Below are 18,669 nucleotides of genomic sequence, written 5' to 3' on the forward strand. Positions count from 1 at the left end.
ATAAGCAGTGTAGAAAGAGCCGCAGTAAAAGTAGGTTCTAATGCTAATAGCAGAGGCTGACTGTTCTGCACCAAGGAGTCACCTTTGGTTTTACAAGGTCTTCAGAAGGGAAAAGCTTATATAGTGTAAACTCTGTGCTTTGATTTCAGTGTGGTGCTGGTTATATACACTCTGAAAATGCTGCCCAAGGTCAGTAACAATATTGACAGAATGAGCACTCATTCAAAGTAAACATCAAAGACAAGTTAGCATTGCAGGCACAGTAATATTTAACACAAACAGTTAACAATATGGGTTGGTTGTTTTTTTTTTTTTAAGAGGAACTTAAACCTTACCCATTCACACAGACTTGCTGTATGTTCAGGTATGTAACAATTATTGCGACTGATATTTTGAGGAAGGTTTTCATGCACACAAGGAAGTATATGTTGGTCTTTGTGGATTCTGTGGTGTGGTTGATTTATTTGATTTTTTCTCAGCTTAAATATAGCATGTTAAAAAAAAAAAAAGATATATTTGAAATTTGTATAATGTACACTGAAAGTAGTGTGTGTAAGCTATTTATTTGCTGTGTTGGTAATAGCACATACTTAACTACCAGCACAGAGTTGAGATTGATGATATTCTAATGGAATATTGTTCCCCTGTCTATGCAAGAATAAATATGCTGCTGTGAAACAGAGCAGAAATTCTCCAAGTGTTAATAAATTTATTGTTGGTTTTTTTAATTATTATTATTATTACTTTTTTTTAGGATGATTTGGATTTATCAGACTTTTTATTTCATTTTCTTACTTGCTTCAGTTTACAGTGGTAAGTCAATATATAATTCCTAAGACTGGTATAGATTAACACAGGTCTTCTAGGAAGGAGCAGTTAAAAAGAGTAATATTCAAAATGACCTGAATATGTATTTGTATGCGGAGTGAAGTGGTTAGAGCAGCATGATTTTGGAAGGGGGACACACATTTGTACATGCAACCTGATCCCAAGAGAGCGGGGTTGCACTCTGTTAAGTCTGGGTAACTCATAGGTGGGTGGAAGTTTTTAATTAATTTTTTGATTCCTATTATTAGGGATGGAAGTTTTTAATAGTTCTTTTTTTGGTGCTAAAGCCTGCAGTGACTGTGTTTTTCAATGTCAGTGTGTGTTAATGGTTTACTTTGGCTAGCAGAAGTCAGCTACGAAAACTCACATCCCATTTCCCTGAAATTCCCTGTGCCAAAGGATCATAACCAATGCCTAACAGAGTTTATGTTTAGCAATGTATTAACCAATCTCAGTGGACAATGAGATAATTAAGGCATTTTGTTGGTTTTTTTTTAAGCAAAATCTGTTTGACAATTGTACTATTATTTCAGAAATATTTTACCTGGATAGAAATTTTAGTAGACTAAAATCTTAGAATATTTCTGAGGCTCCAGATATTTTTCAAGTTCAAATTTCATATTAATAAAATATTAACTTAAAAAAAAAACCTAGCAAATTTTACAAACATTCCCAATAGTTCCTTATTTTGTCATTTTTTTTGTTGATATAATTTACCTTTTTGCAGGAGACACTGAATTTCTTAGTATAGATTATAAGCGTATTTACTAATAAAATCCACTTGTAATATTTTAAAATTGTAAAACCCAATGTGATTTTTGCATTTGTTTTAATCTTAGGTAGCTTTTGATACAGTATGGTATCTTCATAATGATGGACTAGGAAGTTAGATTAAATCATTTCAGTGGGATTTCTTCTCAGTCTGTAAAAATAGAATATTTCTTCTTCATCTTTTAGCTCAGAAAGAGAACTTCTATAGACCCAATAATAAAAATTAATGCATTTTCTGCCAGCAGAGAGGGACAAATACAGAAGTGTATGGGCTCCTCTGTGAAGCCAGTTCTCTTGTGCTTTAACATGGAAATCTGAATAATTCCTGGTTTAGAAAGATGGGATGTGGTTGCCAATTAGATATCTTCATATCATTTGCAAGGCCATGCAATGTGAATAGATTTGATTACAGAGAATTCATCATGGGATTGACAATAAATTCCTGCAGATACAAGGTGGTAATCCAACATATTTTGGTTCTGGATGATTCCTGAGATACTGCTCTTGTCGCACTATATGTATATGTATATGTATATGTGTATATATATATATATATATATATATATATATATATACACATATATATATCTATATTTATTTATTTATTTATTTATAATATATAAAATAAATATATAATATTATATATAATATAATATATAAACAATTTTTATAATATTATATATTATTATATTATTATATTAATATATAATATATTAATATATTATTATATATTATTAGATATTTTAAATATTATATATTATTATATATAATATATTATTTATATATATATACATATATAATTTTTTGGGGGGGTCATGTACCAAGTTGGACAGGGTTCAAGATGACTTGAAAGGTAGGAAGTTTATAAAATGCTGAGAACCACTGAAGTAGTTTCACACATGGCACCAGCTAGGAATTTGGACTGAGAGAATCCCTCAACAATTGGACAACAATTGGACACGCACCCTCACATATTTTCTAACTCTTTTTGCCATATTACAACCTTCTCTTGATTTTTCTCTTAATGGCTCCCTGTACCAGTCTCCCTTTGAAAATTCTTCTGCTCCTGAGATCTGCTGTGAAGGTTCCTCACTTTATGGCCTATACCTATACCTTAGGGCATCTGCCACCACTCAAGCTGCATTCTTACAGCCTTGAGCATGGAGCGAGGGATACCAGAGGGTTTCTGTTTTACCAGGCTGTAGAGCAGGGATGATACGCTTGGAGGAACTGTGATACTCACCCCACTTACTTTTCTTCTCCTGCCAAAAGGGTCTTCTCTTGCCAAAGCATGGTAAATAAGGGGCAATGTCTTCACCCTCTCCTAATGAACTGTCCACACCTGCATCTTCAATAATTTACTCGTTTTGTCATTTCATATCAGAATGTGTGACACAGATCTATGAAAATACTTACTTCCAAGGAGGAGACCTCACTACGGTTTTCACACCAAGTGCCAATTACTGTCAAATAGTTTGTACTTACCATCCTACCTGCCTGCTCTTCACATATTTGCCAGTGACGTGGACTAAAGATCCTGCACAGAGGTAAAATATTCATATTCTTGTGGCTTTTTGCTGTGATAATTTTCGGAACTTGGTAATATTCTGACAAAACTTGGGCATGCGCAGGTTACAGTGATGCTTTGGAAGACTATGTCATGTATATTTAAAACTGATGACATAAAAGGATATTTACTACACTTTGACATATACTTTAAATTTGGCAACATCTAATCTTTCATACTTGCTTACCAACACCTCCAAGGAAATAGCACCAACTGTGCATTCCTTCCTCCATGGCACTTACTTATTTTTGAGGGAATAAGTAGCCAATTTCATGTTTCCATTTGCCACTTCTTTTGTCCATCATCCCATCCACTCTCTTTAGCATATTTTTCTCTCTATTAAGAGATCAGGAATTCCAATAGCCTGAGGTGTGGCTGCCTTCTCTCTCTGTGCCTGTTGTGTTTCTGTCTCCGAACTGTATTGGTCCCACACACACCATGTATGCTCGTCTATCACCAAGCATACTAGTACCAACTTTGTCTTTATTTAAACTCAACTTGTTTTCATTTTCACGTTGAAGAATAATGTACAGCCTGTGTTTTACTTGAGAAACAATGAGGGAGTACTATTTAATACTGCAAAACTGTAAATTACTCCTTTTTAAAACAGGTTCTCCTGCTACTTAAAAGACAGTGATACTGAAATGCTACCAAAAGTGAAGATGGAAGGAGCTATTTCTGGACATTCTTTAAAACAATGCAACATCAAAATTAGTGGTAAGGTACAGTTATCTATATGTTTGAATTCTGTGTTCTAACACATTGCAAATGTGATAGAGAATCAGCATCTTGAAAACAGAAACTGAATCAGGAGGTGGCCAAGCAGAGACTTTGCCCAGATGTCTTTTGCCCTATCTCTTTCAAACATAACACAAAAATCCTTTGCTGATTTCATGCTTCAATCTCAACTATCCTCCAGGGAAGCTTCCCAGTCAAGGCAAGTCCCTGCTTTCAGGATTTCATTTGCTAGAGGCAAAGGTGGGAGACATTTAACTGATACCTTGAGTTCCAAAGACGAATTTGAAGGGTTAAGTGGATCTTACTTTATGCAAGTTTTCAACTGAAGTTATTGACAGATTCGTTGTGTTTGCTTCTGATTGGAACACGTGTTCCAATCATTCAAGTCTTTTGAAATCCCTTTTCTGTCTGCTTTCTCTCACATTTATATTTCTGCATAGATTTAGACCAGAATAGTAAGTTTTAATGAGATGTTATTTTTCATATTCTTTAGATAATTTATGTTATAAGAGTTACTTTAGAATTATGCAATTGTCACCAAAATAAAAATCTATTTATATGTGTTTAAAATCCCCACCAATGTTTGGCTGACTCATGTGTTCTGTGAAGAGACCCTACTGCCCAAAAACCTTCATCCTTTGTAGGGAAAGTATTTCAAACTCCATGTTCATAGTCCTCCCTCTGTGGAGTATAAATTGAATCTTCTGTTTCAAATGGGAGATGGCTATTGCTTAAAAGGACAGATTTGGTATTTTAAACTGGTGTATAAATTTGGAAATAGAATAGTATACATTTTAGTGTTGATCCTGAATTTTTGTATGATTAACCTCACCATGGTCTTGGTGTGGATAGAGATAGTGTCACAGCTTGTTAGTTTTTTTTCTCTGACATATTATGCCTATACTTCTGATTTTATTTTTAGTAACTATGTGCAAAATACAATGTGACCGAAGTGAGCACAGGAAGTGACATCAGGATAATGGCTGTGTCTTATAAACTGCTATTGTTTGGGAAGTTCTGGGGGAAAAGAGAGTATGAGAATGTTTTTGGACCTTTTCTATTCCTTTTTTTTTTTCACAGCTTGCAGTCCAGATGTCCACTTAGGATTGGATATGCAAGGAGTAAATTATGACATTAGTATGGCTGACAGCTATCAACAGTGCCAAAAAAGATGCACCAATGACAAGCACTGCCATTTTTTTACATATGCCCGAGGAACATTCCATGATGCAAGCTTTCGGTAAATACGCATTTGATCCCTGTACTTAGATGTACTTAGATCCCTGTGCTTTACACTTAGATGCCTGTACGCTAAATCTCAGACCAGTCAGAGGTGAAAGAATTTATTCAAGGAAATGAGTTTTAATTTGACTAGTTATCCTTGCAATGTTTATTCAAGTTTACAGTAAGGAAAACATCTTCAGCATGTTAGTTTTCATTTGTCCATTTATGAGAAAGGCAAGCTTGATTTTCATATAACTGAAAACAATTTAAATGTTCTGGAGATATTGAAATGCAAATTGTACTGGCAATTATGCAGTGATATTGCTTTGTAAAATCTTACTCTGATTATTGCTCTGAAAATGGCATCATTAATGCAGTCAGGGGAATTCTTTCATTTGTACTTGGACGATTTTTGAGCTGTCAGCTTGCTTGATTTTACAAAAATGTTATTCAGTTGCATCCATTCCTTATTTGAAGATTTTTCTGGAGGCTGGATATTGCTCTGGCCTATGAGCAAAGCGGGCATTATGGTAGGACTCATGGAAACAGAAGAATAATGTAGACCAAGGAAGATAACCTGTTGTCTTACTACTTTCTTTATTCTTTATCACTCAGTGAAAAATGCTTCTTGAAACATACCAGTTTAGGAACTCCAACCAGCATAAGGGTGCTTGATGAGGTTGTGTCTGGATTCTCCTTAAAGCCATGTCAGCTTTCTGAATTAGGTAACTGCTTACAATCTCTGTTGATTCAGTTTAGGTTCAAGTATTATAGACAATGAGATGCAGTCTCTCTGACATGCATAAATGTTTTGTGACATAAAATAATTATAATATAAACTTATTCTTTGAAGTATAGTTAGTACTCTCAGGCACAAAACAGACTTTTTTCCATTCTATTATTCTGTCTTACAAAAGGTTTTGTTTCCTTTGATGATGTGAAGAATTCTTTCATAAGATTAGCCTGATGACTCTTAGCATTTTATCTTTGCATCATAGATACAAAAAAAAAAAAAAAAGACACACAGAATCCCATCTAAGTCAAAGGACAAGAGAAATATAAATCTTTCTAAATTCTGTTAGTATACCAGATATACTTCAAGAGGTTTTTAATGAGGATGTGCAGCTTTGTGATACAACTGACTAATATGAAGGTACAAATTCTGTTTGTTGGTGTTTTTGATAAAAGCAATGTCTGTGTTCATTCTTGTAACCATTGCTCAGGAAAAACTCTCCAGAGTTCATGATCAAGCTGTGTGCATTATATCTTATTTTTAATTATTCAATGAAAATTCAGTTTTATTGAGACTCTTCTAGTCTCACAAGATGAATAATCATTGCAAAATATTGAAAAAGTAGTTGATTCAGATCCTTACAATGAAGACATTTAAAGAAAAATGAATAGTGAGGAAGAAAAAAGGAAGAAAAATCTTTGTAAAGAGAAGAAAATCTGTTTTTTCTCTCTCCTTCTCCCTTGCTCTCTGAGAAAGAACTGGGAGAAGATTTTCATCCAAACTGCTTCATTAGATAAGCTAGTAAGACATGTATTTATTGTTTGAAGAAAAATCACAGTAGCCAGGAGCATCCTATTGACAGACTTTGAGAAGAATCAGGGGACTGTAGCATAAGCACAAACAATATGATATTCAAATTTTATAAAGTTAAATCAAAGACCATAGGAGAATTTATCAAAGGCATGTGGTAACATGAAATTAATGATCCATGAGAAATAAAGTAAAAATTTCTGAATGCATGTGAAATTCAGTCTTGTTCCTCTTTTTTTTTTTTTTTTTGTGTGTGTGTGTGTGTGTGTGTGTGTGTGTGTGTGTGTGTTTGTTGCAAGATAGGCAAGGATTTAGAGGGAGAAGGGGGGAGAGAGAGAGAAAGAATAAATCATAAGTCATGAGACTATAAAATCCTAGACAATGCTATCAGGTAATGAGATCATTTGTTCAGACAGAGGGATGTCTAATAAATTAGAAAAATCTCAGTGTTATCTTCTGCCTTATTGTGTTCCAAATGCCTGAAATGTGTTTACTTGAATATTTGTTCTTGTTTATTTCTGACTACTTAGACTGACTAATCCTACATTATTCATGGTCCAGCTTCATCATTTTAAAAACGGATACTAGGCTTCCCTTTCAAACCCTTTGGAATCACAGCAATCCTCTGTACATATCAAAAGCAAAGCTACCAAGAAACTTAGATTCCTTCAATCTAAGAACACCAAATTCATCAGTTTTATGAAATTTCTCTATTTTCTGTTCCTTGTTGTCTTCCTTCTGCTCACTAATGTTGACCATCTAATTGCAGTTTGTTTTCATGAAAATGAGATGTTAAAAAAGGTAGTTCTGTAGCCTTTCTTGTGTCCACTGTCATTAACTTCTCCCCTGAGCAGAACCCAGGCTCCTTTCCTAATCCTAATTCACTGACACTAAGTACATACTTGTGTTTTGAGAATGGCTCTTGCTACTTGCCCTTCCATTTTCTGTCTTTGCCCTTCTGCTTTTGTTCTTATGCACTCCTGCTCTTACTTGTCCATAGCAATTTGTCATACATTTTGCCTTTTGCAAAGTTCCTTTCTTGAGGTCACTGAATATAGAACTGGTGATCACTGAAATCATTATTAGTATCCATATACTTGCAGATTCACATTTCTGATTTAAATATCATTTCCTGAAATGGTATTTGTTCTCCTGAACTCTATTTAGCCCTTAACATGAGATCTTGCCTAATAATTGTCAGAATTAATTGACCTTTATTTTCTGATCTTCAGATTTTTTTCTCTTTGCTCTTCCTATTGTGTAATAAATGACCTCTATTGTGGTCTTTTCATGTTTATGGTTTTATTTTTTAATTTTTAAATCACATCGTACTAACAGAAGTCACATTAAGATTTGCTTCTCCATTTTGTTTTTTTCCTCTTTTGTAGTAAGATGCTCCCAGTATGTTTCTGTAACTAACTGGGTGGTGTCAGCTCAGCTACTGTCCTTTCTCAGCTGTAGAGGTTATCTGCTTCCACCAAGTCCAGTCCTATGGTTTCATAATTATAAGAGTAGTGCTGCATTTTTTCCTCCTTTTTATTGTTGCATAGGTATTTTAACTAGGAATTCAAGTGTATCATCAAAGAGGGCAACACACTCATTTCTTTTAAACGTGTTGGTATTTCCTGTGACTTCCATATCCATAGTCTGGTTATGGGAATTACCCCGCCAACCTTCTGTTATTTTTGATCCTGTTATAGGGAAGACTGCATGTTACTCACACTTACTCTGCCTACTTTTTGAAATAATATTTAGATAAATAAAATTAAGAAAATCATCTCGTTATTTTTCTCCTAGTCTTCCCATTATCCTCTTAGGTATACAAGTTTTAATAATTTTAGGCCTTGACAATATTAATAAGTTTTATTTCTAATTATGAATGTATATCTTGATTTCTGTTCCTAATTTAGATCTCTCCATATTAGATCAGCAGATTTGTATTCTAGCATGTAATTTGCAATTCTCCCCTGCTCTAGCTCTCTCTATGAGTTTACATACTTAAAAATGTTTTCAAGAAATAGTTTCTGGTTAAAATGAGATGATGTCTTTCCAGTTTATCAGGCAAAAAGAAGAGAAAATGTAAATTATGGGAATGTATAATCTGTAAACCTTAACTCTCTGATATAAGATAGAAGCTTTGGAATTTTGATATCCTTTTCTTGTTTTATACAGATTGTCAAATGGACATTTTTGAACATGAAGAATTTTCAGGAATGAATGTTACAAGTTTTTTCACTCCTGACACATTCGTCTGCCAAACTATTTGTACTTATTTTCCAAACTGCTTGTTCTTTACATTCTTCACCAAGGAATGGCAAATAGAATCCCAAAGGTGAACTTGACGACTTCTAACTCTCTGAAAGATATTTATTAAAACAAAACAAAACAAAACAAAACAAAAAACAACCAAACAGAAACAACCCCACAATCTCAGCCTTTTTAATCACCATTTTATTATATTCTTGGAAATCATTGTTAAAGGTTTATTTTCTGCAAAACAGCCTTTTTTTTTTTTTTTTCTTTAAATAATTTTTAATGTGTTGCATCTGTACATTTATAATTTCACTTATCCTATGGTATGAGCAGGGATCTTGTACTTCAGCTACATATTTAGTATTAATCTGAAAAAAATATATATGTTCAGTAAGGAGACAACCTTCAGGTTGTTTTGATAACTTAGAGCTGAATTTTATGAAATTGTTAATATGTCTGGTTTCCTCGCAGAATTAGGTTACTTACTTTAAAGCTTTTGAATCAAGTTAACAGGTTTGAAAGTGTTTATTTTTAAAGATCGAACTTCTTTCTTTCGTGTTTGGCAGTGAAGAGTCAAAAAGTTACAGTCCCCTGAAAACAGAGGTGGAATGAAGAATAATGCTTCAATGAAATTGAAGTAAAACTGAGATGGCATGTATAATCTAAAGTTATCTCTCCCCTGTGTGTATAAATACCATACAATCTTCAGTAGTACATCCGTATGGCATTTCACATAACTACAAAATCCTTCTCAATTAACTCAGTGAATACATTTTCATATGAAATACTTTTATAGATAAAATTTTGGAAAAAAAAAAAGCAAGTTTAAGACAGAACTTTCCCTTACCTGAAACATAAATGTTAGAATGTAAGAACAAATTCAATGGTTGTTTTTTGTTTTTTATTATAGAAATCTTTGCCTCCTGAAAACATCAACAAGTGGAATACCAGAGGCACTTACATTACGAGAAAATGCTATTTCAGGTTTTGGTCTCCTAAATTGCAGAAGATACTTTCCTGGTAAACAATAAGTTACAATAAAAATACGACTCTTGAATTAATGAAATGAATAGACCTACTGATGCTTGGAACACACTCATTCTTACAGCCTGCAATTCTCGCACTTATGTGCATATGAATTTTGTGGGAGATGAACTCAATGTCACTTATACTAAAGGACCCAGAGCTTGTCAGCAAGTTTGCACAGACATGATCCGCTGCCAATTTTTTACCTACTTTCCCCTCCAAGAGTCATGCAATGAGGAAAGGTGAGAATTTTTATGGATGGCATCTAATGTGCGTGTTCTGTATAAGAAGTATAAGCTGGATCTTTGTATTTATTTATTGTCAGAAAGTGTGAGTGTCATCTAAGAATGTCCTCAAATGGATCTCCAGTGGAAATACAACATGGGCCAGGAAGAATCTCTGGATACTCACTAAGACTATGTAAAAAAAAGGCCAGTACTGGTAAGTAAAACTTTCCTTTTAAAGAGATTTTTAGACATTTTTTGATACAGGAAACCTAAGCCCTTTTTTTTTCTCTTTTTTTATTTTTTTTCTCTTCTGAATATTGCTTGCATAGAAATTAGGCAGAGGCAGATCGTGAAGATAAAGAGTATTCTAAAAAAGTGAACTCTGCACAGCCTGCATAACAAACAGTACCTGTAAACTTTTTTAAACTGCATTTTATTGTTAAAAAAAAAAAAAAGTCATAAACAGATTAGAATGTTTGATGTTCTTTGTTCCTATTTGCAGGTTAGCAGTAGTTACATCTTTTTTTCTTGGTCAAATGAAAATTATCTGCTTAGCAGTTTTCAATTATTTCTGTAGTATGTATGCAGCATTCTTCAAGAAATATTAGGATAATTGGAGGGACGGATTCTTCCCCTGGTGAATGGCCATGGCAAGTAAGCTTACATGTGAAGCTATCTCGCCGGAGACACCTCTGTGGGGGCTCTATCATAAGTAACCAGTGGATCCTTACAGCTGCCCACTGTTTTGTGAGGTGAGTCCTAAATGTAAATTTACACATAAAAATTGCATCCAAGATCTGCAATTAGTTGAGGTTCACCTTTCAGAAAGATAAGTCTGTGTGATTAAAATAGCTAGAACAGAATCAACTATTTTGATATAATCAGAAGTTGAAATTTTAAGGTTGTCTGTTCATACTCTTGACATAATTGGCCCTCCACACTTTGCCCTTTGTAGCATAGTGCTGTGCTACTGATTATTTTAACACATCTAAAGTAGATGATAGGTACCTACAAGAGTGTAAACTTTCTCATGCAACATGAACTTTTTCTTACTGTGATATCATATTATCAAGGAAAATCAGTTGTTAAGTTAGTCATTCAAAAAACATGAAATGGAATACATCAGAGATTTCTCTGTGGTACTTAGGGAATGGTACCAATCTGACAGGGTGTTCGGCAAAGGCCTGGACACAAGGTAAATCTCTAAGGGGTCCAATTAGGCTGACTCTTGAATGTGCACTACCTTTCTCTGTAACATTCAAATCCTAATAGGACTGGTTTTCATTTAATATTCTTTATTTTCTAATGCTATCAACTACCCAATTAATACACTGTTTTGATACAGATTTCAGACCTGGGAATAATATCTAGACTTCTGAGTACTCAAAGCTTTGCTAATTTGCATGGATGTATACATGGATATGGACTATATATCACATGGATATATAGTAGGTACTGTTAATGACCACAAAATTGCTATCACATTTAAGTCGTGAAATCATGTGTGTTGTGAAGAGCTGTTTTAAGGATCTTGCACATGATTTACATCCTCGCTAGATGATCACACCCTGTAAAGCAGGTAGGCCTGCCATTTACAGACTGAAAATTGTAAGGCTGTTTGTTGAGTCAGTGTAATGTTAGAATGGCACAGGTAGTATAAAATGCTTTAAAGAATAAAAAATTATCGAGGCTAAAATCAGATGCTTTTATGCAAGCATTTTTGTACATTAGCCCTTATTGTTTCAGCGTAATGAAATATTGTCAAAGCCAGTTGACAAACCTTATAAAAGTGGATAACCGCACTTAAGACTCAGAAAAATCCAGTATAGGGAATATCATTCTCTACCTTCAATCCAGTATTGTAGTTACCAGCATTTTAAAGGACAAAAGGAGAACTTGTCTAAAGAGTAAAAAAGTGTAGACTGTGTTCATTAGAAATGATATTTATGAATATACACACAAAATGTTCTAAACAATTTTTTAAATATTGAAGACAGGTTTTGCAGCTTCTTTGATGCATGTATCAAAAATTTTAGGTTGCCCTAATAGTAGAGCACCACAATGAAATAACCCTTAAATGGACTCAAAGAAAAGTTAAAATTATAAATATTAAGTGGAACGTTTTATATTGGTCTGTGGTATTGTATTTTCTATTTTCTTTTGTTTTGGTGTCTGAATAGATTCTACTTGAGTTTGTTTTTCCACCTCTATTTTGGTTGCTACAGATGTTGTACTGGAATGAGAATGGAAAGAATCTCTTTTACTTCCTCAGGATTTGTGTTAGACTCTTGAAGATAAAAATAGTAAGAGCAGAGTGAAACAGAAAATGAAAAAAGGCAGAAGGGGAAATTGGGTTAAAAAGGGTCAGAACAAGAATCTGACTGTAAGGGAGAGGAAAGACTGGTGTGGTGCTGAAAATATAGATAAAAAGAGGAAGAAAATAAATGAAAAGTGGGAGAAATGGATAAGAGAAATCTGTTTTTAGGTTTGAGAATGTGAAAATACGACTGGGAAGAGTAACCTCAGTGCTATTCACTCAGAGGGTGCTGGCACCTGCACCAAACTAAAACAGTGCAAATCTCTGTCTTTTTCCCTCAGTGTTCAGAACCCCAACGTTTGGCGTGTTTATGCTGGTGTTTTAAAACAATCAGAAATAAATGAGGATACACCTTTCTTCAGAGTGGAAGAGATTATTATTCATCCTCAGTATAACTCTGCGCAGACTGGATATGACATTGCTTTATTGAAACTTGATAAGGCTATGAATTTTACTGGTATGTATTCTATCTCAGGAGGAAATTTTTCAGGATGATAAAGGCTGTTTTTTTGCATGACAGTTCGTGAAACTTGGGTTGTCATCTTTTAATATGTAATCACTTGGTTTTAAGGAAAATCTCATTTTGTTGGCTTTTTAAAGATAATTTGGGGCTTTTATTTATGTGACTAGGGCAGTATCTAGTAAAATGTACAAAGAATAACATGGAGGATATCAGGTATTATGTAGGTGCCCAAAAAACCTTAATATTTTATTTCTTCCTACTGGCCAAACTAATATTTTTAATCATATTTTAGATCTTCAACTTCCTATTTGCCTGCCATCAAAAGAAGAGGCTAGTATGCTCTATACTGACTGCTGGGTAATTGGATGGGGTTACAGGAAGGAAAGAGGTACAGATAAATATTTAAACTGTGACTTCTTGTATTTGTAAAATGCGTTGTGTTAAAAGAAAATATCCTCAAATGCCTTCTTAACTCTTAACCAGGAATGGTGTTTACAGACTATGCAAAGAATGTGCATTTGCTCATATCTTTATTTATATGAATTCAAAGCAGTAATAGAATCACAGAACCACTGAGGTTTGAAAAGACCTTCAGGATCATCCAGTCCAACCTTCCACCTATCATCCAGATATAAGCCAGGATGTCATTAGCTTTCTTGGTCATCTGAGCATACTTCTGGCTGATGTTCAGCTGAGCATTGAATAATACCATCAGGTCTGTTTCTTTCACACTCTCTTTTAGCCATTCTGACCCAAGCTTCTAGCGTGGTCTGGGGTTTTTATGACCAAAGTTCAGGACCTGGCACTTATCTTGATCTTCAACCCGTTGGCCTCTGCCCAGCTATCCAGATTGTCCAGATTGCTTTGTAGGGTCTTCCTACCCCAAGACACAACAGAATTTCCTCTCAACTTGATGTCTTCTGCAGACTTACTGTGGGCGCGCTCATTCCCCTCATCCCGATCATCATTAAAGATAACGAACAGGACAGGTCCAAATACTGACCCCTGGGGACCACCAGGCATGACTGGTCACCAGCTGGATTTATCTCCATTCATCACCACTTTCTGTGCCTGGTAATCCAGCCAGTTCTTTACCCAGCAAAGAGCTTATCTGCCCAAGCCACAGGCTGCCAACTTCTTAGGAGAATACTGTGGGAGACAATGTTGAAGTCATCAGAGTCAATGGGCATGAATATAATTATTCCTATAGATGGATTCTCTACATTCTTTCCTGCTTTCCTGCTCCAGGTAGATGAATGCAAGTTGCCTAGTTAAACATCACCATGTACCATCCCAAATATACTTTGAGTTATGTAATGATATGTTACAGATACAGATAATAGACTAATTGCTGTACAGTTGGATCTTGAATTGCAGTCTGCACATAACTCGTTTTTTTAAATATGTTATTTTGTTCATATGACTTCACTTCAGAAATCGGAGATCAATGCATATTGCTTTCATGATTCTAAAGGTTGTTTATGATAAGTATCAATGACCTTTGTGTTTTAATAGTAGGTGTGATTTGAACTCCGATCTTACCCAGAAGCTGGCCAACTAACTGTTAATTATTAAACTCTATTACATTACATATATAGATGAATCTGTTTAGAGTTTCCTTCTCTGCACACTTCCCCATTTGAGAGTTAGAGATTCATGTGAAATCTAACAAAATTCTAATTTCTTCTATTAATTTGTCAGAAAAGACTGCTCTCTACTACTTTTATTTACTTTACATGAAATTTTCACTACCCTGTAGACAACTGGGGTATTGGGCAGCACACATCTGGAAATTGTATTGCTTCAATTGTATTGCAACACATTACTAAGAAATAATTATCAGTAACGCAAAGCAATGCTCTTCATGGGAATACAGGCTCCAAGACTCAATGCCCACAGCAAATCACTGGGGAGTTTTGAAACATTCTTGGTCATAAGTCATACTGTGTTTTCAGAACATTCTAAAAAACCCAGACAAGCAACAGTGTTTAAAAAATGAAAACAAATGTCATGTCTGTATAACTGCACACTAAAAGCAATGAACTCTGACTTTTTAGTAGAATGGAGACTTTTAGAGTATAGTTTTAACTTATACTTTCCTAGAGCTGAACATCTGTCTGATCATAATGTGTATTACATAGGTCGTGTAGAAGATATTCTTCAGAAAGTTACTGTTCCACTAATGTCAAAAGAGGAATGCCAGGCAAGATACCGGAAGCGCAGAATCGATGACAAAGAGATCTGTGCTGGCTATGATGAAGGTGGAAAGGATGCCTGTAAGGTAACAGAAAGATGTCATATATTGTCATATATTTCAATAATTTCTTTGAATGTATAATTGAATAACATAAATGCTTAATTTTCATAACAAGCATATATTTATAAATAGAACTGTTTTTTAATATGTTACTTTTGCTTGCTGAAAGCACTGACAGTCAACATGCATGTATAGCACCTATTATGCGACATCGAAATCTTTTGGGATAGACTTCATGTGTTTACAAGTAAAGAATCTCCAAGTGGGGAGAGAGAGACACACACACAGAGAAAGAGAGAGAGAAAGAGAGAGAGAGGCAGGCACACATACAGTTTACATCTCTGCACTCTCCTATTAAGGGGACAAAGTCAACTTCCCTCTGTGAGTTTCAAGTTAAGAGGCAAAACTCATTGGTTTGCCAAGAATTATACAACTTTCCCTTAAAAAACAAAAATGTGAAGAGCATGTAAAGAGATCATAAAGTACAAGTTCCAACTGTCATATGTTTAGGGAGCAGATCAATATTCCTCTGTAATAGTGGAAAACCAAAGAGAGCGACTATAATATCTCAGATATTATAGACATTTCTCCAGGAACACAGATTTCCTCTCTCATGTTTTTATTTCTTGATATGAAATATAGTACGTAAAAGCTTATTTTGAATCATTCACTATCCACAAGCATCCAGAGTGGACAGTGTTAGAAATGAAATATGGAAAGCTATAGACAACGTGAGCAGACTGGTCAGTTCATTATTAGAATTGGAAATGTCACAACAGCATGAGGTCAGTGAGCCAAGTTCTCTGCTTGAGTGTAAACTCATGCACTTACTGTTAACTTAAATATTTTAAGTCAATTATAATAGACAAAAATAGTCACGTTAATAAGATTAAATTCTCTGCCAAATATAGTATACATTTTAAGCATTTAAGATATGTTCTCTATTAATGTACTGTTATTATGATCACTGCTGGGTAACTACAAATAAAGATTCTTGGAGCTGGGAAGTAATTTTTTCCTCAATACTAGTTAAGTTTTCTTTGTATGAAACAGCATCAGAACATGGTGATGATGTTACATAACAATGACACACTATTGTCTCAGCAGCTCATAACAGCTATATTAAAGAACTTTATGTTCAGAAAGATCAATTAGGAATATGAAAAGAAAACAGACATGTGTTTTATCCCAGGGAAGATGGTCAGTCAAACAGGATAATACATGCATAAAGCTGAGGTTTGCATATCCAAACAAACAAACAAAGACACTGGCAAATTTACTAATTTTCTTACCTGTACATGTTGTAGTCCTCACTGAGGGTTAAACTGGCAAATACAGATAAATAAAAAAAGTCAACTGAGCAACAACAACAAAAAAAGCCAGTAACATTGAACTGTAATGGAACTTACTTGCAATGACTGGAAAGTATTTAGACACCATTCTACCAGATAAACAGAAAAGCTTCTTTGACACTGTGAAAAGCAACTTTAAGTGAGAGCAATTGAACTCTATGCAGTTATTGTGTTGTTGACACTGGATGATGCTGATTTTATCATGGCTTTCTTTGAGAGAGAAATTCTGTTCCTTGTGAAGTCTTTCTGTCCTGTGACACAGGGAGATTCTGGAGGACCACTGTCGTGCAGGCACGAGGAAGTGTGGTATCTGGTGGGCATCACCAGTTGGGGTGAAGGCTGCGCTCGGCCCCGGCAGCCAGGAGTCTACACAAAAGTTGTTGAATTTTCAGACTGGATTTTGGAAAAAACTACGTAATGTGAACATAACTTAATGACTCATAATGTTGTTGTAGAGAAATAACCCTGGGAGCAACAGGAAGATGTTTAATGTAAAAAAAAAAAAAAAGTATTAAAGTTTTAAAAATGGTGTTACCTGTTAGTCGAAGCATAAAAGACTTGATTAAAGAAGTAGAAAAGAAAAAATGAATGAACTTTACAATGAATGAATTAAAATCAGTAGCAAACTTTCAGACTTTCTGATCACTGATTTGTCAGAAAATATTATACATCTGAGCCATTGACTTCTTCTTTCATCTCCAGCATAAAATATTCTATGAGACGTGTTTAGGGAGATTGGGGATTCTTTGTTTACTTCAGTGATGGCAGGACCTCCTCATCTTCTGTACATGTAACTGACCTTAACAGTGATTAAGAGAAAGTATTAAAAGGCCAGGAAGATCTGGCATCTAGTCCAAAAGTTCATTGATGACAGACTGCAACTGACATTATAATCCTCTTGATTAAATAAACTATCTCAGCTACAGAATAATATTCTTGATTTTTACCTTGATAATAACTTTTCCCTTTTTGTTTTTCTCCTTTTTTCTTTTGTTCTTTCCACTCATCTACTTGTTACTGTCAGTTAACAAAAATGTTTTGTAGCCAAAAAAAAATACTAATGTAAGAAGCAGCAGTCAAAATATTTTTTTCCATAGTAAGAAGTTTTCCAGAAGTATTTCTGGATCAGAAGGGAACACAAATTTTTCTTTCGCTTTTGTCTTTGCTAAACTTGTTTCCTAATACTCTACGTTGCCTTAATTGCTGAAAATATGTTCCAGAATTCTGCTTATGATTGCCTCACAGCCACACTGAGTGTGTTGTTGAGGTCTATGCTGGCAGTGTCTTTAGGAGTAAATGCAGTAATTAAATAAAATATGTCAAATTTATGGAAAAATACTCAGCAAGCTGCCATAAATGAGTTCAACATTTATTTTTTTAAAGCATCATTTGCAACTATCACCAAGGAAAAATGAAATTCCACAACTACAAGGTTACGAACAACTGTACAAATTCTTAATCCTACTAAGAGCCCCTGTCATGAGTGAGCTCTCTTGGTGTTCTAGATCCCTGCTGTGAGAACCTTTGTGCTGGCTGCAGCTGTTCAGAGGCCCAAAAGGCAAAGGTGGGAGACACACATTAAAACAACAAAATGCAGGTGTAAAATGCGAGATAAAATTGAAGTTATCTTCATGCTCTGATTAATCCAAACCTGGTTTAAAATATCAGCAATCCTCTGACGTGCTGTCAAAAACTCATGGACTTAAAAAAGAGGCTGGGAGTGGACAGGAAAAAATAGAAAGCACAAATGCAACACAAGAAAGAGAAATATTTCTGGCATTAAAGTGTAGTTCTATTCTCAAGGGGAGTGAATGAAGACTCTGGAGAAGAGCTGCTGAAGAAACAAAGGAAATATGTCACTGTGAAAACAGAGACTAAAATTCTCAAATAAAGAGCCAGCAGGAGACCATCTGCAATATTCATCTGCCAATCCTTGAGCTAAATTCATACTTGCTAAAGAAATATCAGCGCCGAACTAAGAACCTTTAATGCTTTCTTATAATAATAATCTAATCAGAATCTGTGTTAATAAGTGTGATCCTGCTTAATCTTTCTGTTATCAGTAGGTACCTTACAGTAAATGAGAGGCAGTTTATGGCCTCT

General features: G+C 34.7%; 1 protein-coding gene across 1 annotated transcript; it reads left to right on the top strand.

The window, feature by feature from the left end:
* Nucleotides 1-332: 332 nt before the first annotated feature.
* Nucleotides 333-16,984, top strand: LOC306946130 (coagulation factor XI-like; the record flags this gene model as incomplete). The annotated part of the gene is made up of 15 exons (XM_079535082.1): nt 333-364; nt 755-813; nt 2,984-3,146; nt 3,777-3,883; nt 4,985-5,144; nt 5,744-5,853; nt 8,844-9,003; nt 9,835-9,944; nt 10,033-10,192; nt 10,276-10,391; nt 10,755-10,929; nt 12,776-12,951; nt 13,250-13,345; nt 15,099-15,238; nt 16,829-16,984. The coding sequence occupies exons 1-15, from the start codon at nt 357-359 to the stop codon at nt 16,982-16,984; spliced, it is 1,896 nt and encodes a 631-aa protein (XP_079391208.1). The 5' UTR covers nt 333-356.
* Nucleotides 16,985-18,669: the final 1,685 nt, after the last annotated feature.

Source organism: Tetrao urogallus (assembly GCF_951394365.1).
Source record: "Tetrao urogallus genome assembly, chromosome: 4".
NCBI lineage: Eukaryota > Metazoa > Chordata > Aves > Galliformes > Phasianidae > Tetrao > Tetrao urogallus.